General features: G+C 40.1%; 3 protein-coding genes across 4 annotated transcripts; 2 read left to right on the top strand and 1 right to left on the bottom strand.

The window, feature by feature from the left end:
- Positions 1–2,202: 2,202 nt before the first annotated feature.
- Positions 2,203–2,882, bottom strand: LOC103724292 (arabinogalactan protein 13). The gene has a single exon (XM_008815507.4). It carries the CDS (start codon positions 2,693–2,695, stop codon positions 2,510–2,512), a length of 186 nt encoding a protein of 61 aa, XP_008813729.2. The 5' UTR covers positions 2,696–2,882; the 3' UTR covers positions 2,203–2,509.
- Positions 2,883–6,020: 3,138 nt separating this feature from the next.
- On the top strand, positions 6,021–6,641 carry LOC120104690. Its single transcript, XM_039116251.1, has one exon. It carries the CDS (start codon positions 6,021–6,023, stop codon positions 6,639–6,641), a length of 621 nt encoding a protein of 206 aa, XP_038972179.1.
- Positions 6,642–20,060: 13,419 nt separating this feature from the next.
- On the top strand, positions 20,061–22,335 carry LOC103723767. 2 transcript variants are annotated; one of them, XR_003383008.2, is made up of 6 exons: positions 20,061–20,413; positions 20,514–20,749; positions 20,850–21,123; positions 21,261–21,338; positions 21,572–21,714; positions 21,823–22,335. XR_003383008.2 is itself a non-coding variant. In XM_008814798.4 (6 exons), exons 3-6 carry the CDS (start codon positions 20,514–20,516, stop codon positions 21,617–21,619), a joined length of 636 nt encoding a protein of 211 aa, XP_008813020.2. In that variant the 5' UTR covers positions 20,061–20,232; positions 20,344–20,413; the 3' UTR covers positions 21,620–21,894. The 2 variants fall into 2 exon arrangements, 1 of the variants encoding a protein (XP_008813020.2); XM_008814798.4 differs by having other exon boundaries at positions 20,061–20,232; positions 20,344–20,413; positions 21,572–21,894.
- Positions 22,336–23,708: the final 1,373 nt, after the last annotated feature.

Below are 23,708 nucleotides of genomic sequence, written 5' to 3'. Positions count from 1 at the left end.
TGCTAAAGATCCAGTTTACTTGTCTAATATGAAAATTTATGACTAGATGAAGAGTAGATGGGGCCGAACCGACATCGCCGAGCATATCATGTATCGCACCAATTCTGAACTAGCTACCACATTGGCATAATAAGCTGTTGGTGATCTAATTAATAGATAATTGCTTGCGGCATTCTTACTGTATTTAAATAAAAAATAATTTTATTAAAATTGTCCTAATTTTACATCCAACTATTGTGAAGTTTTGTAAGATTTTAGAATTTATTTCATTCATAGAAAAAAAAATCTCACTAGAATTTAATTTTTTTTACCATAAAAAAGTGGCATATTGCTTATATTGGCCGAGCATATATTTTCATAGAAAAGTTGTGTAAAACACTTGTTATATTCTTAATAAAAAAATGTTACCTATTTTATTTAAAGCTTAGAGCATTATGGAAAAAAATTATACCAATTTTCAGTTTCTCCCTTGAAAACTCACATCAAACACGATGCATTTCTTATTTTCTCATTGACCGCGCTCCCCCTCCCTTTTTTTTTTTGGAAAGTTGATACCTGAGCATACACTATATAGAAAAGTGATTTTCGAATATTTGATTAATCATAAAAAAATAACACATTTTAAAGTAGCTTATATTTAGGCGAATATATATTTTTATAGAAAAGTAGTATAAAATATCTGTTATATCCTTAATGAAGAAAAATATGCTATTTCTTCTATCTAAAAGCTTCAGAGTAATTTGGAAAAAGAAAAAATTATACCAATTTTCAGCCAATAGAAAAGTGACTTTTCTATTTTTCTCCTTTGAAAACTCAAATCAAACATGATACATTTCTCTATTTTCTAATTGATCATGCTCCCTCCTCCCTTGATATAGTGGATGTATAACAGCCTAAGGTTAGCTTGAAATGTGCTACCCTAAACCTTAGTTCTCTAAGATTCTGAGGTGTTCTTTGTCACCTATACCTTGTGAAATCAGCAGACATTTCGGAAGGCAAACCAAGCTGCGGATTGGGTTGCCTCATTTGTTGCTCATCATTCTGGAGATTTTTTGTAGACCCAGCAGTTTTCTGTTACTTCTGGTTTATATAGTCTTCTTAATAGTGATGTAGCTGGCTGTCTTCATACAAGAGCAGTGTAAGCAGCCGATGTACCATTAAAAAAAAAAAAATCAGATATGCAGATCGGGCAGCTCACATGGGAATGTTGTGTTTGGCCTCCCACACGGTGGGTGAGCAGAGATAATTGGGTGAAGCATCCATTCACGTAACAGAGGACCGGTACCAAAGAGAGAAAGCGGTGGTACGGAGCAAGCTAAAACTCGTGGATCCAGCGATGCATGGAAGACTGCCAGCGATAGGACGCATGCATGCTCATAGCCCATGTGAACAGCTAAGGCCACCCGGCTGCTTCTGTTCCCACCCACTTGATTCGCCTGTCGTGTCTCGAGAATAAAACACTCAGCTCCATGTCCTTTTTATATGACATAGTTGCTCAAAAAATATTTGTTGGGTGATATGCACATAACATTAAACTCATATCAAAAGAAAAAGGATTTGAAGCTTGACAGAAAGAGCCTAGCTTCGGCCCAAGAGTTCAGTTGCATAGAAACTTTTGCATTGCATGTTTTTAACTCCAACTTAATTAAGTTTTAGCTTAGATAATAAACGGACAGCAAAAAGTCAACAAATGTAAAGGTACAGATAATAGATCCCACCAATCCAACTCAATCCATGTGAATCCTTTTTTCTTTCTTTTTTTTGGTTTATTGAAAGGGAGGTGTTAACCACCCGGCCTTTTTCAAGGTCAAAGCAAACACAAGCAGAAGCAACAAGGTAGGCAAGATAGCTCAAGGCTTGCTCTAAGGTTTGAAGGTATTCATTCTTGGTGATTGCATAGGCAAAATGCTACTTATTTTCAAGATGTGCCTAACTTGGAACTACCATAAACAACCATTGGAATTGTCGGATTCTCTAGATTAGGCATATCCTTCGGGAGATGAACCAAGATGCTAACTTGATCGTCTTCTTCACTGCGTATTTTTTGCTTTGTGTTACTTGTTTGATTCTGACGTAGCTGGCTGTGCTTAGGATAGTGGGAGCAGCCGATTCTCACACACACACACACACAAAAAAAAAGCACAATCAACCTAATATAATTGAAAGAAATTGCATGGCACTGCAAACGTAATATTTTTGATCATGCCAACAATAATGCTACCAAAATACAACATTTTATTTCTCTAACACCAATGAATGAAATAAATCACATAAGCATCAACACCATGATACAATGCGCAGATCCACCACATGCATACACATACATACACCCATACACATACGTTACATCCCCACCCCACCAATCCCTCACCGGATGAGTCATCATCTTCCGCCAACCCCCCGAAATGAAACCCGACCAGCCGTCATGAAACAAAACCAGAAACAAAATTAGATGAACAAATTACAACGGAAGCGAGGCATCCGCATCCGAAGACGACGCTCTCTCCGTTCAGCAGAAGAGGTAACCGAAGGCGATGGTGGCGAGGGAGGCGAGGGCGGGGGCGGCGGCGGAGGCGCTGGAGGTGGGGCTGGGGGCTGGGGCGTCGGCGGCGGCCGCCTTCTCCACGAGGGAGGAGGCCATCACGACGGCCAGCATGGCCACGGCGAAGAACCTTAGCTTCAAACCAGCCTCCATTTGGGATCAGAGAAGAATAATAACTAAGCGAACAGGGAGAGAAAAGAAGATCGCTAGGTGTTTGCAGGAATTCCGTAGAGAGCTACTGGAGGGGGGGAGGGGATTTATAGAGGGGAAAGGTGCTTCGGGCAGGCTGCCCGGGCTGCCCGGGGGGAGAGAAAGTCCCGCTGGCGCCTCGCTTGCTTTTGGCGTGCGGTAGGTGGTTTTAGCGTTTATTGAGGGCTAAAAAAAGGGGTCGGTTTCGTATGGTTTGGTGTGGAAGGCGGAGACGGCGACGAGGAGGAGGAGAAGTGATGATTGAATCGTGTGCGCATGTGTCGTTGACAGGGTGTCCACCGAGCGGTGCCATACAGCTGGCGTGAACCTATGTGGGGCCCACCCACTCTTCTACCTGCCCTTCTTCTTTCCCTTTTTATTCCTTTAGCTGCCCCAAAACGGTTAGCTTTTTGGAACCCGCCGTAACTTCCGTTTCTTCTCCTCCTCCTCCTCCTTATTCTTCTTTTCTTTTTCTTTTTTTTTTAAAAAAGACCAACTTTGGTATTATTTTTATTTTTTTATTTCCAACAATTAGAAAATAAACCTAACCACATCTAATAGATATAGTTTTTGTAAAATAATTTATACTTTTTTCTCTCATTGGCTATGCTCATGCAAGAGCTGTATAAGCAGTCATTGCACAAAAAAAGTACTTATAAAATTTTTGTAAAATAATTTATACTCCTTTCTCTCGTTGGCTATGCTCATGCAAGAGCTGTATAAGCAGTCATTGCACAAAAAAAAAGTACTTATAAAATTTTTAGCAAATAACATTGAAGTGAGAATTAATTGTTTTTAATTAAAATATAAAATTAGAAAATAATCGAAGCATTTTGCAAATGCTATCCTCAACAAAAATAACAATAATGCCAGGCAGGCTTGGCTTACTTTAGGTATCTATATTCTTAGAATTAGGATATACAGGAGTATGGATCAAAATCATACAAATATATTAAATATGTGTCTTTTTTTTATATTGGAAGGCTATCATTTGAGCTAATCGAAATTCTTAATTTTCTATTACAAGTTTTGGTAATCTCTAGTAGTCCTCGCTGTCTTAAAATTGTTTACCTAGTGAATGACTGTCCAAATAATAGCTATTATTTGGTTGTTGCTTTGTTTGCTTTATCATTCATTATAGAATAGAGATTTTGAGGTTAAATTAACATATTCAGGTTAAGCCTGAAATTGGCTTGGAAATAGATTTTCACACCTAAAACAAAGCTTCACTTAATGTAAAAATTTGAAATATGATAGATTTTCACTTCAAATTCTATGCACACTAGTGGCCCCAAAATGTGGAGACATGGGGTAGGAAAATAGGAAAGCTTGGACATGCTTTAGGAATAAGTTTAGGAAGTTTGTTTTATATAGTTGTTTATATCGTATCTCAACTATCTAGCTAGCGACCAACTAGAAAGAAGTGCCAGAATTAAGTTGATCAAATCAAAGTAGACGAAAATGATGTATCTCTTATAAAAATCTGAGAGTTTAACGGTAAAATCAAACCTGAAGCTAGCCTTGCATGTATGTATGCATGCATGCATGCATGCATGCATGCATGCATGGATATATATAGAGAGAGAGTGGGCGCTAGGAAGAGAGGAAAATCCACTTGAACTACAATCCAAGGATGCATCATCCAAGATAGGAAGTGATAACATCTGATGGTTAAGAAAAAAAAGGATATGACCATTTGACCAATAGGACATGCCCCAATTCAAAGATGGACAACATCAGTTATATTGGCAGATTGCATTATGATCCGTCTGAAAAAGGTTTTAATTAGTCTACACTTGACCTGAGCCTAAACTAAAATATTCAAGTTAAGCCTAAAATTGGCCTAAATATAGATTTTCACACCCAAAACAAATCTCCACATAATGTAAACACCTGAAATATGATCAATTTTTGCTTCGAATTCTAGGTGGCCTGCAAAACATGAAGACATGAGGTGGAGAAATAGGAATGCTTGGACATGCTTCAAAACCAAGTTCAGGAAGTTTGTGTTACATATCAGAATAGATCTACATAATTTCTCTTTAGTGGTCAGCAAGACATGTCCTACTAAGAGGAAGCAACTAAATAGATGTTATTATATTGAATATATGTACCTGATCTTGCCTCACAGAATATCAACCAATCTCAGTGCCCAAAGTGAAACAACTACTAGTAAGCTGGACTCTCCTGGGCCCACTAAGAGCCCTAATAATGCCAAATTTGGCTTCTAACTCTAATTGTTCACCAACTTTGATTCCCAAACCTGCTTCCACAGGTCCAGCATATGGCACAGCACTGATCGGTGATAATTGTTCAACAGCCATTCTGATGCAGCACTAAACATGCTTACAATTTGGTGACGAGGTGTAGTAAACCATTTTACAGGATGGTAGGATGCTTTCATTATGATGTCACATACTTCGATATAAAGACCCTTCCTTATGATAACTAAAAGAGGCATAACATCATGTAGAAGTTATTATAGAAGACATAGCTTATAACAGAAGCCGCTCGATGAGATTAGGGCAGCAAATAGAAGGGTTGTCCCTTGACCTGATGCAGTCTCAACCTGATTAGACCCGATCCGGCATGTTTTTTAACTTTTAAGATATGTGGATCAAGCTAGGGTTAAAATATCACATCTGCTTTCAAAACAAGGTCGAGCATGAGTTTTGTATTTTCGACTTGACCTAAGCTGGCCTAATTCGTTAATTATTTTAGCCTATTTGGGTCGATAGAAAATGTTTCCAACATAAAAACTCGAATGTATAGAAAACCCACTCTCCTTATTTTCAAATGCCCTTCTCATTTTATTGAATAAAGTTCATCTAGATTAATCCCTCTCATTTTATTCCAGCAATCTGCCTTCTAGAGATGGCAATTAGGTCGGGTCGAATAAGAGATAGATTGGGTCTAACTAATTTATTAAACAAGTTAAAAATCTAGATCCAAATTAGATCATTTTATTAAATAAGTAATCTATCTAGCTGCATCTACTATAACAGATTTATCTCATCTGTAGAGATATTACCGACTCTTCTTATATGTAGAGATACCTCTCTCTATCATCACTTCAGTCTGTTATACCAGACTTGATCCCTCTATAAAATAGTGTGCAGCTGCAACAACTTTCTCTCTTCCCTGTAAGCATGTTGATCAGATTAGTTGTGTATATATCTCCTCTTGTAATCATTCTGGCTGTGTGGTTAATAAAATTTCTTCATCTTCTATATGGTATCAGAGCTTCCTTAGTTCCCACGAACAACAAAGGATCCTCCTACTTCCGCTCATGGCAGATTCAAGTTCCTCCACCACTCTAGTCATACACACACCTATTTCTGTCAATGCCACCACACTTCTAGTAGTTGTGAATGCATCCTCTCAGCTCTTTCTCAAACTCAAGCCGATAAACTTCTCATTTTGGCGTGCTCAGTTTGTTTCATTGGTCATTGGCTATGATCTAATGGGCTACATTGATGGAATGATTAAGCGTCCGACCACTGTCTCTTTCTCTCAAGGTGATGCTCCGGTAGCCGCCTACTCCCATTGGCTCTGCCAAGATAAGCTGATTCTTCATGCCATCTTCTCCTCCGTCTCTGAGACTGTTATTCCACTTATTGCAACATGTGAAACATCTCATGAGGCGTGGATTACTCTTACTCGGTTATATGCAAACAAAACCCGCTCCCGTGTGACGCAACTCAAGGAGTCTCTATCCTTGGCTCAACGTGGATCTTCCTCTGTGACTGAGTTCCTACAATCAGTCAAGAGTTTTGTTGATGAGCTTGCTACTATTGACACTCCATTATCTCCTGATGATCTAACACTTTATATTTTCAATGGATTAGGCCCTAAATTCCGAGATATTGTGGCACCTATCTGTGCCAAGGAGAAACCTTTTTTCCTTTGAAGAGCTTCATGATCTCTTAATATCTCACGAAGCTTATTTGCGCCATCTTGATAGCCCTGTCAACCCTCTGGTGGTTACCGCAAATGCTACTAATAGGAAGTCTTCCTATAATAAACCTTTCAATCGCCAGGAAAATCGTAACCCTGCTGCCAGTAATCAAAGATCTTTCTTCCCAAAGCAAAATCGACCGACTATCACTTGCCAATGGTGTGATAAGGTTGGTCATTCTGCTCGCACATGTCGTCAAATGATTAAGGCTAAAGGAGGAGACACAAATGCAAATTACACAGCTACTTCTACTGCTTATGCTCAGAAGAAATGGCTAGTGGACTCAGTAGCTTCTCATAATGTCACCTCTAAGCTTACTAATCTAATAATTCACTCTGAATATGATGGTACAGATGAAGTTGTTATTCGTAACAGATCAGGTTTGCCAATTACTCACGTGGTCTCTGTGGTTCTTCCTTTCTCCTCTTGCACTTTTAAACTTTATGACACCTTATATGTTCTTGCTATTAAGAAAAACATTATCTCAGTCCATGAATTCACTAAAACTAATCATGTGTCTATTGAAGGCATTATCTGGGGAAGGACATGAGAATGGGGGCACCACTCCTACGGGGGGTGTCTATGAGAATGGAGTCTATCCACTGAAGGCTCTGTCAAGAACTTTACCGTCACGAGTGCTAACTTGCGTTGGTGTGAAAACCTCCTTAGACGGTTGGCACAGGCGTTTTGGTCATCCAAGCTCAAAGATTGTCTCCAAGATCATTCACCTACATTCGCTTCTTGTTTCTAACTCTTCCAAAACTTCTGATGTTTGTACTTCATGTTATTCCAATAAAGTTCATCAACTTTCCTTTCGTCAATCTTCACTTGTTAGTACAAAACCTCTTGAATTTCTTTACTCTGATGTTTGGGGTCCAGCTCCTCAAATGTTAGTGGATGGCTATAGGTATTATGTCGTCTTCATTGATCATTATACAAAGTACTCATGGCTCTTTCCTATGGTCCACAAATCTGAAGTTGAACAACTTTTCATCTAGCTTCAAACTCTGTTAGAAAAACAATTTGAACACCCTGTTAAAAACTTATATTTAGACAATGGTGGGGAGTTTTTAAAACTCAAACCTTATCTTGCTACACATAGTATTGGTTGGTTTACTACTGCTCCCCATACACCACAGCAAAATGGTACTTCTGAGTGTCGTCATAGGCATATTATAGAAATGAGATTAACTCTTCTTCATCAAGCATTGATGCCTTTCAATTCTGGTCTCATGCTTTTTAAACAGCTATTTTTCTTATAAACTGTATGCCTACTCCTCTTCTGCATTTCAAAAGTCCCTTTCATGTGTTGTTTGGTCGCTACCCCAATTATCTTTACCTTAAGACCTTTGGCTGCTTGTGTTTTCCATGGCTAAAGCCATATAATTCTCATAAGCGGCAGTCTAAATCTCACCGGTGCGTCTTTCTTGGCTACTCCACTCATCAAAGTGCCTACAAATGTTGGGACTTATCAACAAAGAAAATCTATTTGTCCCGGCATGTTGTATTTGCAGAGGAGTCCATGCCATTTGTGTCCTTCTGCTCTTCTTCAACCGTCTCCCAGGATTTTCCTCAGTTGGAATAGGTTCTGTTTTCTCCTCACCATCACAAGCTATCTCTGATGCGTCTATTCCAGAGGTCCCTCCTATGGTTTAGCAATATTCTCGTGCCGCTGCTACTCGGACTTGTGTGCCCTCTGCTTCTATTTCTCCTTCTGCTAGCTCCGAACCATTACCAGCTACACCTAGACTGCTTCAGTCTTCACAGATTGTTACTTCCTCGCATTCTCCGTGTCCGATTTTACCCTCTGAACCTTCACCTTCCCCGCACAACCCACCTTCACGATGTACCATAGTTACTAGATTTATGAATAATATTTTCAAGCTTAAACATTTTTTCTCTGTCACCAAACATCCTATACCATTGATCATGGAACCCACATGTGTGTCTCAGGCCTTGAAGGATCCGAAATGGAGGGAGGCTATGTCTCTTGAGTTCAATGCTCTTCTTCGTCATGGTACTTGGGACTTAGTTCCTCCCTCTCCATCACAGAACTTGCTTGGATCATAGTGGGTATTTCGGATTAAAAGATTGCCTAATGGTGTCGTTGAGAAGTTTAAAGCTCGTCTGGTTGCCAGGGGCTTCCATCAGTGTCCTAATATTGACTATTCAGAGACGTTCAGCCTTGTTATTAAACCAGTGACTGTTTGCATAATTCTTTCCTTGGCTGTTCAGCATGGCTGGTCCTCAGAGGCGGCCCAATATATTTGGAGGCCTAAGGCGGATTCAGTGAATGAGGCCTTTTTTTTTTAATAATAAAAAAAATTTAATAAGTATAAAATACTTAGAAAAAAGATATGAAAATAGATAGCCATCAAGTGTATTATTTCAACAAAAATGCATGTATGCAACAATGATAGATAAAAGGTTTTTCTAGTTTAATATAATATTTGAATGAAAGCACGGAAAACTAATTATGCTTAAGGAAGGGCCATAAAACTGATTAAATAAAGAGAAAGTAGGGGCATTATGGGAAATTCACTCCAGAGTACTGCAACATCACAGCACAGCAGCCATTCAACCCCCCTCCCTCCTTTTCTTTCTCTACCCTCCAAGAAGTCCATCTCCAATCCCCCTATCTTTCTTCCTGATGGCCCAGCTGGATCAGGAGTAATGTGAGGGAAGGAAAACCAAGACCAAAACCAAAAAAGAGAAGGGATGAAAGATAATAGTGGCTTCAGACGCGTATCAAGCCAACCAAATCCCTCCTCTCTCTTTCTCTCCACCCAAAACAAAACTATTGTCCCTAACTTCCCAAATTGCCCCTCTGCAAGCCAGGAAACTCTCCACCTCCCTTCCATCAAGGGGAAAGACTCGTAGCCAGCTCCTATTCCCATTTTATATGGAGCCTTTGCTTCTTTTTGGTCAGCCTTCCGGAGGCCTTTCATTGGCTCGAGGCCTTAGGCGACCGCCTCGATCGCTTAGGGCTCGGGCCGGCCCTACTAGTCCTTGCGGCAATTGGATGTTAGTTATGTCTTCTTGCATGGCACACTAACGGATGAAGTCTATATGGCTCAGCCTGCAGAGTTCATTGATCAGCATTTTTCCAACCATGTCTGCCGTCTCAGGAAGTCAATATATGGCCTGAAACAGGCGTCGTGTGCTTGGTATCCGAAATTACGACACTTTATCATAGGTTTAGGTTTTATCAATTCCAAGTCTGATTCCTCTCTTTTCATCTACAACAAAGATGGTGTTCTTTGTTATTTTTTGGTTTATGTAGATATCTCATTATTACAGGGAATCAGCCGAAGTTTGTCTCCCAGGTTATTGAGCACCTTGGCAAGAAGTTCTCCCTGAAGGATCTCGACCCTTTGCATTTTTTTTCTTGGTGTTGAGGTCATTCCAACATGTCAGGAGTTGTTTTTAACTCAACACAAATATATCAGGGATCTTCTTGAACATGCCCACATGGAAGGATCTAAGTCAGTGCACACTCCCTTGGCAACCAAACCTCTGTTGCAGCTTGATGATGGTTCACCTCTATCAGACAACACTGTCTACAGAAGCTTCATTGGAGCTCTTCAATATTTAGCCATCACCCATCCTGACATTAGCTTTTCAGTGAACAAACTTGCTCAGTATATGCATTGTCCCACTGAATCCCATTGGGTTGCCTTGAAGCGTCTGCTTCGGTATCTCAAGCAGATAATCTTCTATGGCGTGCAGCTGCGAACCTCCTCCCCTTCTTCACTTCAGTTTTGCGGGTTCTCTGATGCAGATTTGGCAGACAACGTTAATGACCAAACTTCTACTTTGGCCTATATCGTATTTCTTGGTCAATCACCAATCTCCTAGAATACTCGCAAACAGCGAGTTGTTGCTCGCTCATCCATGGAAGCAGAATATTGGGCTTTAGCAACGGCCATCTCTAAGATTGCTTGGTTAGCTTTCTTGCTTGGGGAACTGGGTGTCAAGCTCTCTAAGCTGCCAGATCTCTTCTGTAATAATGTTGGTGCAACCCAATTGAGTCTTCATTCTGTTCTTCACTCTCGAATGAAGCATATTGCCATAGATCTTCACTTCGTTCATGACTATGTCTCCCGAGGATTTTTGAATGTTTCTCATATCAATACTCATGATCAACTGGCCGATCTTCTGACCAAACCTCTTGATCGACATCGTTTTCAGGATTTACGGTCTAAGATAGGCATGGCTGACGGGATGCCTATCTTAAGGGGGCGTATAACAGATATATCTCATCTATAGAGATATTGCCGACTCTTCCTATCTGTAGAAATATCTCTCTCTATCATCACTTTAGTCTGTTATACCAGACTTGATCTTTCTGTAAAATAGTGTGCAATTGCAACAACTTTCTCTCTTCCCTCTAAGCATATTGATCAGATTAGTTGTATATATATCTCCCCTTGTAATCATTATGGTTGTGTGGTTAATAAAAGTTCTTCATCTTCTATATCTACAATAGAGTGAAACAAGTTAAATGGGTTAAATAGTTAAGTATTGACCTCCTCTCACTTGATTGTTAGATGGTTCACGTAAATGGTGAATATGACTATATTTGGCTCCAACCTAGATTTAAATATTATTTATGAGATTCAAGTTATGTTTTATATCGACCTAATCCAACTTGAGAAGCTAGTGGGTTGGGTCTAGATTTGGGTCAAGCATCCCCCCATGGCCTATAAAGTATAGGTCTCGAGATGCGTGTTCACCACGAACGAAAATGATTGATGTATACGCGTGGCATGCTCGTTTCAACAATTTGCCTCGAAAGAACAATTACCGACAGCATGAGCAACATATCCTCGGTAGCCGAACTCAAACACTAGCATTTGTGCCTTGCATTCACTCTTCTATTCATTGAACTCAAGGTAGGGCTGCATGCACATCCGTTATATATGAGCCGCTGCTGTACCAAAAATAAAAAAACTCGGGGTAATCCACATTGTTAAAACCTACAAATTTGGTTTCATTTCTAGCCCAATAATATGTTTAACTCATTTGGTTCTTAGAATTTTTTTGATTAAAATATTTTTTAAAAAATTAATATCTAGATATATAATATTTTAAAAAAAATATTTTTTGTATATTTAGTTGATATAAAAAAGTGGCACATTCCAAAATAGCTTATATCTAATTGAGTATCTACTTTTTTGAAAAAAATTGTATAAAATATCTGTTGTGTTCTTAATAAAGAAAATTTTTATATCTTATTCACTAAAAGCTTAAAGGCATATTTAGAAAAAAGTTTTACCTCAGTTCTTAGCCGATGGAAATTGCATTTTTCTATATTCTATATGGATTTTTCTATCTCATGAAATATAGAAATCTTATTCTCATCGGAATGCTAGTTTTTCATTTATCTCATTTTGAAACTTTAACCAAATATGCGGCTTTTCTCAATTTTTCCATTGATCATACTTTTCCTTCTTCTCTTACTCCAAACCAACCGTGTTTTTAGTAACTTCCGAGTGTAACTTAGAAAATCACTTAGCCGTTGTGCTGCATCCTAGTTGCTCCCTTTGTATTTGCCTTGTGAATTATGCCACAAAACGAACAAACACAGATAATGGAAGATAATTGAATCATGCCTTTGAATAATTCTTGTGGATAACCATGGCAATGACATTGATAGTTTTTCAGGAGTTTATGTTTCTTAGAAAAGAGGAAATATGGTAATTTATAGGATAAATGTTTCTAAGTTTATGTTCATGTCTACATTGCTATAATATGCAAGTAATATGTTTTGTCCAAAACATATATGAGGAATATGAGGTAGGTATATAGCTATCCAGATATGATGCAGAATGTCATAGATGAGCCTTTCTAATCCAACTTACCAGGCCAGATCTATGGCAGCTGCTTGCTAGACCTATACCATTAAACTAGCTAGATTCACACTCAATTCGAGCCAAACAAGCCGGCTATCTTGGTCCATGCGAAATTGAACCAAACTTCATGGCCCTAACCATGCCAAATGACCTGATAGAATTTTGGATTTGACTTGCCAAGATGGCTAACTTCACTTGGCCTATGATAGCTCAATTGGCTCATTTGGTTATAATTTTTTGCACTCTTACTTCCTCAGGGAACTCTAGATGAGGCAACGGAAACAGAATCAATATATCAACAAAAGTTGGAAAATTGGATAAGGTAGGTTAGTTACAAACAAGTATTAGGTTAGTTATGGATGTTTTAGGTTATAGCTTCGCTAAACAAACTATTCGATCCATCTTACGACTAGAAATTGGCTACGGCTCGGTCGAGCTTCCCTATAGCGTGGATCTAGCTTAGAAATAGCGTTCGAGCTTTAGACCAAGCTTAGTTTCGGGAAAATTTGCTAAGTTGCAGCTCGAACCCTATTTGGGCCTAATCCCAAGTCTTGCTTAAGTCTAATTGAGCTGACCCAAATCTAAGATTGACAGAAAAAATCACTCTCTGATGCAAAACACGAGAGAGAGAGAGAGAGAACAGGAAGAGAGAGAGAGAGAGAGAGAATGCCATAGAGGAGAGCTAACCAAGAGGGATAGAAGAGGAGGGATTGTGAACATATTCACAGGTTCAGTATTAGACAATGTTCTCTCTAGAACTAGGCTGTGCATATCACGCTCTGTTTATATCTTTCTCTCTGTACATGATACTGTAAATGTTATCATAACTCAATAATTTTGGGTGGCTCTAGCCTCCCCTTACATCAAAAAAAAAAAAAAAAATAGAGAATGATTTGGCCAGATGTAATAATTCAAAATTTAGAAAAATCTGAAAAATTTGCTGAAGATTCAAAAAGAGTTTAGATAGCGAAGAAGTGAGGAAGAATAAAAAAAATGTAGAGTTTCTAAAATATTTTTAAATGTATTTATTCAAAATAGGTACAGGAGAAGCAGAGCTATTTGATGATAATAAAAAAGATTACCTAGCACTGATATGTAGTATTATTAACTTGCAATGCAACATTTTAAAAATAAGTAAGAATACATGTTAAAATCATAGAATTTGTGTATAATTCAAGAATAATTGAATAGTTCTAGATGAATTTCATTTTTTGGACAATAATTGTGATTTTCATCCAATTAAAAGAAAAACCAAGTATAATTCAAGAATTTTTCAATAATTTGAAGAATATTATAACTATGTGGGGTGCCGAAGTGGAGGGATAGAAGTTGGGGGCAAGATGCTCAGCCAAGCCTCATGTCAATCACGAATTTTAGGTCAGGCTCAAGTTTAGTCAAGATTAGACTCGAAACCACTAGAAAATTGTTGGAGCTCAAATTTCAATTCCAAGTACTTTCCCATTTGTATCAATTAAAGATCCAAAGTCCAATCTAAAGCCAGCTTAGCTCGAACCATTTCAACCCTAATCCACCCACATATCTAAACTTAAAGCTGGCTGCATATGGTGGACCTGCTTTGTATCTAGAACAGAGACAATAGGAATCAGACAAATACTTCGATAGTTTTTAATTGATACAATTTACGAGCTTATAGCTCAGAGGCAGGCACTCTCGTGTTTCAACCCCATCTGATAGTGGTGAGACACTGTTAAAGATAGAAGATTTTGACGAAGTTTTTAATCAATAAGAATTGAGGCATTAAAAGAAAATCTTGGAATATGAATGGTTTTCTTTCATTCTTTGTTTGTGATAAAAGCTCATCCAGTTTTTTTTGGACTTCCATGATTGTTATTGCTCGCGACATGTGCATACATGGAAGGAAAATTACACAAATATTTTTGCATCCAGCATCTATCCTTTGGTCAAGACTCGTTACAGCAGTTGGTTAATTTAGCTAGTTTATTGCTGTAGCTTTCCAACATCCTTTCATTGACCAAAATGTTTCTCCCAACCTGAACTCTGGTTGGGTGGGCAAGATGTGTTTTGATACAAAACCAACACTAACCAAACCCAACCAAACCAATCCTAACCACAAAAATATCAAATTTACAGTATAACTTTCTTTTAAATATCAAACTCGCACCTGTCTACCAGTGCCGAACTTGCCTAATCTGTGACCCAGGTATTTATCAGGAAATTGCCATCATCATGGATACAATATCTAATCTCACCTTATGCTATCTTGGTGGATCGTATTAAAAAAAAAAAAAATTGCTATTTTCTTGTTTAGCACTTCTACGCACAAATGGACCCACAAGTGTTGGAGTACTTCAAAATTCCAAGCCTACTCTTCTTTTGTCATATATACTTTCGTTAGTCCTACATTAGAAAGAATGAAACTCAAATGGTCTTTATATAGTCTTCAACCTTTTAACCTGGTGAAGCAAAGAAAGTAAGTAGCCCACGCGCACCCGAGCCCAATGAAGGTCCAAAGCAAAATTGATAAATCCAATCCGGAAATGGGTTAATCGGGTGCATCGCGCTCGGTCATCATGTGCAAGGGGGGACCCCCCTGCGCGGGTGCGGAAGGCCGCCATTACCTGCTACGCCGAGATTCATTCTCTGAGGGGCGCGATCTATTCTAAAGGACAGTGACAACACGCCTCAACTGATAAGTTCTTTCTTACCATCTATTCTTTTCCTAACAAAAAGCTGCCCCCGTTGCTAGATGTAGGGAAGAATGATTCATCTTCTTTTTTATTTATTTTATGATATGCATTGTTGGATCGCACAATAGCCATGGTGAGATCTATGCAGATAGATGAAAGAGAGAGTTTGGAGTGTTTTGAGATCTGTGCAAAATATGATCTAATGGTTGATGTCACGAAAGAATATCGATCTTTTTTTTCGTGCGAAGGATACAACCTGGACCGGATGAGTATAACCTTCACTTGTGAACATAAGGAATGAAAGAATACGCATAGGTAATAAAAGCCAAGGAAATATAATGTCTTGAATTTCCAACCGGTTTGAGAGCACTAAATTGAGGGCATGGTGCTCCGATTTGTTCAATAGAAAAAAATCCAAGCTGAGTGGGGAAATGGTTCATCCCATTAGTCTCTATGCAGGCTTCAATATCTCCTTTTTCACATCCTTGCGGATTTTCAAAAACAGTAGTAGAAATAAAAGGCAGTCGATGGCATTACTTGCAAGATTTTTAATAATAATAATATGGTTAACGTCTCCGAGAGCTAAACAGCAAAGCTGACAAAGAAGAGTGAGACGTATGTTGTGGAACAAAGTAGTTTCCACAAAAAAAGAAAAAGGTTTTACCCCCCCGGGGGCCACACCGGATTTCCAAATCATCTTCCATCTATCCTACTTTTCCATGACTGATGCGTTTCCAAATGAGAGGAAGTAGAATGGGTGTGAATAGATTTGGCCACCTTAATATCAGCCATATGCTCCAGCCCAAACCCACCTATGCTTGCTATCAGCTACTAAGGCTGCAAATAGGTCAGGTTGACCCGTAACCTGATCCGACCCGCTTAGACCCAATCCGACTTATTTGGGAGAACCCGTGGGGCTGTGTCGGGTTCAGAAATTGGATTCCTTCTATTTTCTGAATCAGATCTGAGTTTATTGAATTTAGATCCGATCCAACTCCGACCCGACCTATTTGAAATTTCAATAATTTTGAGTTTTCAACCCTACGACCCGCTTCAACCCGACCCAACAAGAATCTGTAAAATTATTTGAGCTCGTGGGCTGCAGCCCATAGGCGTGCAAACATGTTTTAAAGCTATGGATGGGTTGACCCGAACCGGACCTAATTTTTTTGGGTGGGGTTCGGTTTATACATAGACCCGACCTGACCTGACCCGAATGACTCGTTGGATCAAAAATTGTAATGGTGGACCCGATTCGACCTGACTTGATTTTCTATTGAGTTGTGTTTGAGTTCCAAACTAGGGCTCGAACAAGAAACCGGATTGGGTCGGGGTCACTCATAACCCGACCCGACCCGACCCAACTCATTTGCACCCCGATTAGCTATAGAAACCAGAATGTTCAAGATTTTCTTGACCGCTAGCAATACTAATTGCAAATGAGGGAAGGAAAATGTAGGAAGTATAGGGAGTAATCTCTAAAAAAGCTTAGACTATAAAAGGATTGTCTTGTCTATATCATGATATATTTATAGAAAAGTTAATAGTGTAGCTGATTGGATGGCTACTTATATGGCTAACCATTCCAAAACTATCTTATAGGACTTTACATCATATTTTCGAGCTCAATTTTCGAATATTGTACTTTTTGATTCACACGGATGTATTTATACTCAATTGGTCGAATTCAACCAATTTTAACCTAAAAAAAAATGATTGTCTTTGGCTTGTTATTTGTTCCGCAACCCAAATTGGATTAATAACCTATGTTTGAATTGTTTCTAAACTTTAGAATATTTTGCTAACATAAGTCAAGGAAAACATAATTTATCTTCTCCATATTGGGTTAGTGCCTGATGATGCTTGGACCCAAATATCCGACCATATAGTCAAATACAAGTACATGCACATTGAGTTCCAAGATCAGCATTGGGAATTATATACGCATGCACGCCTACTTGCCCTCCTCCTTTTCTATGTTTCGTCTAAAATCTCCATCCATATTTTTCTAATATACCAAGTACTAATGCAAACTCCTTTAGCACTCCTCTCTCTCTCTCTCTCTCTCTCTCTCTCTCTCTCTCTCTCTCTCTCTCTTTGGTGCATTGGCGGCTCACATACAATGGATGTGAATGCGGCCAAAAACAAAATACTAACCACCAAGGTGGTAGCCCAGTTGGAACGGGGCGTTTGCTTCCAACCAAGTGGTTCCAGGTTCGAAACGCGCGGGCGTCGATTAAATTCGGGGACCGGATGCCCCACGCCTGGACACGGGGTCTGGAAGCGCTATTGGTCGGCTGGTAGCCTGGGTGGTGCCAGGTGTGACGTACTCACACGGAGGGTCGGGTCGGATAAAACTGAGCCGGCCCACGGGTGGGGAGGGTATGAATAAAATAGGTCGGAGTGCCCAACACACGACTCGGTCTACCCGCATCGAACATTCTCCTGGCGGGGTGGGGGCCCAGTGGTCGGGGCTGCTACACGGGGGTGGGGCTTGTCCCTTCCTCCCCCCTTCCCCTTTTCCCTTAGCAAAAAAAAAAAAAAAAAAAAACAAAATATTACGTCAAAGCATTGGCGCAACTATGTGGTCTATCCGAGGTGAAATCTTCAGAGTGATGAGCAGTGAAGGAAGCAACCTAGTCTGTAGCATCGTTCGCCGTCTGATATATATGCATAGCCTGGTAAGAGTCGCACTCTGCCACTCTTCCGGTACTCTGCAAATGTCGTGGAGCAGCGGCTGATTCTTGACTAAGCACCCCTGACCCCGGATCCATTCATAAGGAAATTCATCTATGGTATCAAGTTTTAAAAGATTTTTTTTTTACATAAACGATTAAATGTATCATAAATTACAATTGCACTATCCACCAATAAATAGGAGTGCAAATGGGTGGGGTTGGGTCCTGAGTGACCCCGACCTGACCCAATTTTATGTTTAGGTTCTAATTTTAGACCCAGACCTGATCCGGTTGAAGATCGGGTCAGGTCGGGTCCATGCCTATAATTTTTGACCCAACGGGTCATTCGGGTCGGGGTCGGGTCTAGTCCGGTTTGGGTTGGGTCGGGTCTGTGTCCAAGTTGGGTCCGCGTCAGATGTTACCAGCGATTAAACCACCAAAGATAGAATCAAGTGAGAGATTATGCATTTGCAAATAAGAAGATCTCCCGCTCTCTCTCTCTTCGCCTCTTGCTCTCCCCGTATGGCTCTCCTCCTAGACCTTCTATTTTATGCCGCAACTAATTAATCACTTCATTAACATAATTAAGCAAATGCAAATCAAAAGCTACTACCATTAATCACACAGAGAACAATGAGCAACAGAGTTAGGGCTTAGGGATAAAAAAAAAAAACAAGAACAAGAAACGGATCTGGGGCCATACCTCCGAATTTCTCCTCGAAGTAGACCTCGGCGGCGGCGATCAAGGGGAGGGCGAGCAGCGCCACCGCAATGGCGGCGTCGAAAGGCGACGTCCTTCGAATCGCCATTGCCGAATGGAGCACCAGCGAGCTCTCTCCACCACCGCTGTGAAGGCGAAAATATAAATATGTAACAAAAGAAAATGGGTGGTGGGACTCACCAGAGTTGGGAGGAGGCGGAGGTGCTCGGAGAAGGCGGCGCTCGAAGGAGGGGATTAGAGGAGGCCCTCGGAAGAGTGGTGCTCGGAGGATGAAGAATGGTGATAGGGTTTCGGTAGAAGAAAACCCTAGTGCTTTATACCGCTCCATTTTGGGTTCGGGTCGGGTTTTCGGGTCGATTCGGATCGGGTTTTCGGGTCGATTCGGGTCTGGATCGGTTCAGATTCAGCAAACCCGAAACAGGCCCAAAAAAATAATGGATCAGGTCAGGTCGGATCGAGTCTAGATTCAGTAAATCCAGACCCGACTCAGAAAATGGTTCGGGTCCAATTTTAGGACCCGATCTGAACCCGCAGGTCCTAAAATTTGGGTCGGATCGGATTATAAGTTAGGTTCGACCTGACCTATTTGCAGCCCTACCAATAAACATATGCACACACAGTTACTTTTGGGGCTCGTTTGGTTCGCGGGAAAAGAAGGAGGGAAAGTGTGGTCAACGGGAAAGTAATGAAATGCCTCTTGTTTGGTTGGAGTTTTCAAAGGAGAGAGAAGGGAAAGTTGTATTCCCATGGGAATGTGATTCCCACATTTCATGGGAAAGTCTTTCCCATGAGAAACATGGGAAAGTTACTTTCCCATGAGGCGGGAATCGCTCCATTTTTACTTTTTCCCAAAAAGTCCCTTCAGCATTAAAGAAGCATTAAAGAGGCATTAAAAACCTAATTTTTATTAAGGGCATAATAGGAATTATATATAACTTTCCTAGGAAAGTGGATGGCCAACCAAACATAAGCATCTTGGAAATTTGTCACTTTCCCATGGTCAACCAAACATGCCAAAAGTACTTTCCTAGGCATCCTCTTCCTAGGAATTTGTTTCTCAGGAATCATATTCCTAGGAAGAAAAATGCTTCCCGCGAACCAAACGAGCCCTTGAATAAATGACCATGCAAAGAGTATATTAAATGCATGATTTAAATTGTTAGAACCAGAGCCATTCATCCAAGGCTCCTCCTTGTGGAACACATCATGCGCACATCGAGATCTAGCTAAAAAATAGTCATGAGTCCTTTGTGAATCTCAAGGACCACGTGACCGAGCCATGCAGTCCACTGCTCTCAGGTCTCGCAGGGGGCGCCATCCCGCAGGGGAAGGGACGAGGCCAAGCATTGCGATGGCAAGGACTTAAATCTGGCCGCCCGCAGAAAATCCAACGGTTTGGATGAGGGTGGGGAAAGTTTCTTATATGGAAAGAATAAAGATATATCAGTGAAGAGGGTGGTTGGTTTTTGGGCGCAGAAGCGAAAGAGAGAGAGAGGAGAAGAGAAGAGTGGGTGGGAGAGAGCACGGTGAGAGAAACAGAGAGACCCCGCCGTTTCTTTGCTTCAAATCCGATACCAAGGGAAAACCCTCTTCTTCTCTTCTCTTTTAAGTGGATTCATCGTAAGCGTTCTGTCCTACACCTCCCCACTTTCTGCCTCCCCTGTTCTCCATTTCCCTGCTCTAAAAATCTCATCTTTTCCATCGATCTCTAATGGTCTTTTGAAACCGCAGGGGAATCTGAGCACAGTGGCCTCGTTTCCGCGTTTTCCCTCTCTTTTCATCAAAAAGATTGGATCTTGAGGTAAAAGGAGAGATTTTTATTTTTCTTGCTTCAGTTTCTTCTGGAGGTTTGGGGGTTATATGGAGAAGGGGTTTTAATGGATGTATTGCCATTGATTCAGATGGAGAAGGAGATGAAGAGCCAGAGGGGGCCGAGGGGAGCTTCGGAGCCCGATTTCCTGTTGCAGTGGGGGAACCGGAAGCGCCTCCGCTGCGTCAAGGTGAGAGACGAGGGCTCCCTGGCCAAATCCGACGGCCAGAAGAGGACCACCACTCGCGTGAGCCGCCGCGTCATCGGAGGGGAGAAAGGCTTCCCGTCGCCGCCGCCCGTCCGTCACCCCACCCCTCTCCACCAAAGGTAAACGTAACGAAAGAAAAAGGCAAAAAAAGTGCGATTTTGATCTTGTTTTGGGGTCTCTAGCTCGAAATCCGAGCCTTATGCCTCGATTTCTCGGCAGGAAGTCGGAATCGGCGGGGAGCGAAAACGGGAAGTCGGCGTCGCCGTCCTCCTCCCCGGAGAAAGAGGACCGGTTCTACACGACGAGGGGCTCGGCTGCGGGGTGCGAGGAGAACGGAGGAGCTGGAGGGGAGGAGAGAAAGGCGATGGTTTTGCCAAGGTTCTTCGTGTCCTTGTCCAACAAAGAGAAGGAGGAGGATTTCATGGCTATGAAGGGGTGCAAGCTCCCACAGAGACCCAAGAAGAGGTCTAAATTGATCCAAAAATGCTTGCTTGTAAGTCTTCCCTTCTTCCTCCTTTCCAAAGAGAGATTTTTTTTTTTTTTTTTGGTAGACAAAAGATAAGCTTTTGTTGATTTTTGAGTTGAACTAACACTTGATTCGTCTCTAATTTACTTGTCGGATGGGTGTAGTTGGTCAGCCCGGGGGCATGGCTATCGGATCTCTCTCAGGAGAGGTATGAGGTCAGGGAGAAGAAGAGCTCAAGAAAGGTGTATTTTTCTTCTTTTCCTTCGCTTTCTCTCTGTTTTCCTTTGATTTTTCTCTTATTCAGGTTCCAGTGTGAACTCCAAATTTTTATTCATATCTGGATTTAGAATCATATGAGCAGGCTTATCCTAAAATTTATCCCTTTTTTTTCTCTCTCTCTCTTCTATTTTGTTATCCATACATGACTTGCTATTTCTAAATGTTTCCTTTTTCATTTCTTTTTAATGTTTTGCAGAGAAGGAGAGGATTGAAGGCTATGTGTATGGAGAGTGATTCCGAATGATTCAAAGAGGACGAGAGGGAATTTGCTGTATTAGGTTTTAAAAGAGATTAGAAATCTCTCATCACGTCTATATTTTTTCTCCTTTCTCTTCTCTGGCAAGTGAAAAAATTCTGATTGCAGATATGCTTTTTCTTTTTTCTCCTCCTTTCCTCCTTTCTTTATGACATCTGTGGTCCTGAAGCCAAATCCTAATTTTGATGTAGGATGAGGTAAACACTGTACACGCGATGTTGCATGGATGATTTGGATTAGATTCGAGTTTTTCTGTTTCTTTTTTTTTTTACAAATTTTTGTGATGATTGTGAGGATGGGATTATATGTCTCTGTTGATTGAAAGGAATCTCTCTCTCTCTCTTGAGAGGCAAAAACTAAGATGATTCACTTGCATAACTAATGAGATGTATGTGGGAGACATGCATGGAAAGCTATGGTGAATGGATGCAAATCAGCATTTGCTTGTGTGGACATGGATACGTGTGCAGTTGCTGCCACATTTTAGGCTTCATGCATCTGTGCTACCTTGTAGATCAATTGAACTCTTGCTTCAAGGAGATAAGAAACAAGACGAGTGTACTGGATTGAAGTAGAGTTTCATTTAACATATTATTAGGTATTACAGAACCATGCTTCTTGGAACATCATTGTAGTTAACCATACTTTATGTTCATGTGGAAGTGCTGTGGAATTGTAGATGAAATGAAGCTAGAGATTTGTCATCAAGTGAGCACTACTAATGATGGATTTGCAAACATGGATCTATTCATTATGAGCTTGTATAAGATATTTGTGCATGGTTGAAATCACGGTTACCAGATTTTATATCGGTGCTATGCTAGCACAGTGTCGGTATGGTACGAAGTTTTTTTAAGCATATTTAATATCGATATGCCATACGAAGTGGTGGTAGCTAAAGAAGTGGTATATTTTGATCAAACAAATGATATAACACAATGGTCTATCGTCTATATTGTGTTGGAGGAGATCTCTTCTCGGAAGTTTCGAAATGTTGCCTCGACAAATATAAGGGTATTAAGATTGTTTTTGCCCAAAAAAGGGCATTAACATGGATCAAAAACAATAGAAGTGGCATATTGTTAGAGGCGTGATGATTGAGTGTTTTCGATGTCTTTTATTTTGTTAAGGAGAAAATAACATCTTTTATTAAAACTATTTATAATACACATGTATGTGCATGTATGGCTAAGATTACAAATATGGGATAACTTGACTGTAGTCTCAGGTCTAGAAAGAGATGATAAGAATCAATTAGTGACTAATTTCTTTTTTTTAGCAGATTCTTGGTTTAGAAGTATTTTTCTTCCTCTTCCTTCAAAGCTTTTAAAGCCAAGATTGTTAAAATATCATATTTAGTAGATTTTCATCTTTCTTTTGTGCTCAATCTTATTTTTTCTTAAATCCCATCAATTTTGGAGCCCTTTAGGAAGTCCAGCATATTTTAACCTTTAAAAGATATTAGATTGAAATCGATACAGAAATATTTAAATTATTTAATAGAGCTGTCTGAGTAGGCTATTTCCGAAAATAAATAAATTAAAATTAAGCCACTTTTATATATTTTGAGGATTTAGAGATTGATTATTTTTGAAAGAAGCACTTATAGGAAAGTTATGATCTATGTATGGTACTATGCAGGCCTCCATAAAAAAATAATCACAGGAAGCGCCATCCATGATTCCCTTTGCATGGAGCAAGCAACCTAATGCCAGCTTATTAAGGATAGATGATTGAGTTTTGTGGACTACTAAAATTGTTTCAGATAACTCTTTAATAAAGCCAAAAAACAATGATGAAGTTCAAGACCTTGCAAGATCAGCCAAGTCCTCTAAAATTTTATGCTTTCATGTAACTAGGGTTATCATGTTACCATCGCTCAGGAATCGTTTGAGCATTTGCTCGGATGGTATTAGCTCTTACCTTTTTGAGTGGGAGATTAAAGATTCAATTCTGAGTGATGTTAGCTTTTCCAATTAGTAAGCGATTGGTTTCTTGTGGATTTTCTTGGTTTGCAAGGGGATAGACTAAACCTAGATGGTGTGGAGTAACTACGAGCTTTTCCGGAATCTTCAAG

This window comes from Phoenix dactylifera, unplaced genomic scaffold, assembly GCF_009389715.1.
Source record: "Phoenix dactylifera cultivar Barhee BC4 unplaced genomic scaffold, palm_55x_up_171113_PBpolish2nd_filt_p 000076F, whole genome shotgun sequence".
Lineage (NCBI taxonomy): Eukaryota > Viridiplantae > Streptophyta > Magnoliopsida > Arecales > Arecaceae > Phoenix > Phoenix dactylifera.
This window is presented reverse-complemented; position numbering and strand designations above follow the sequence as displayed.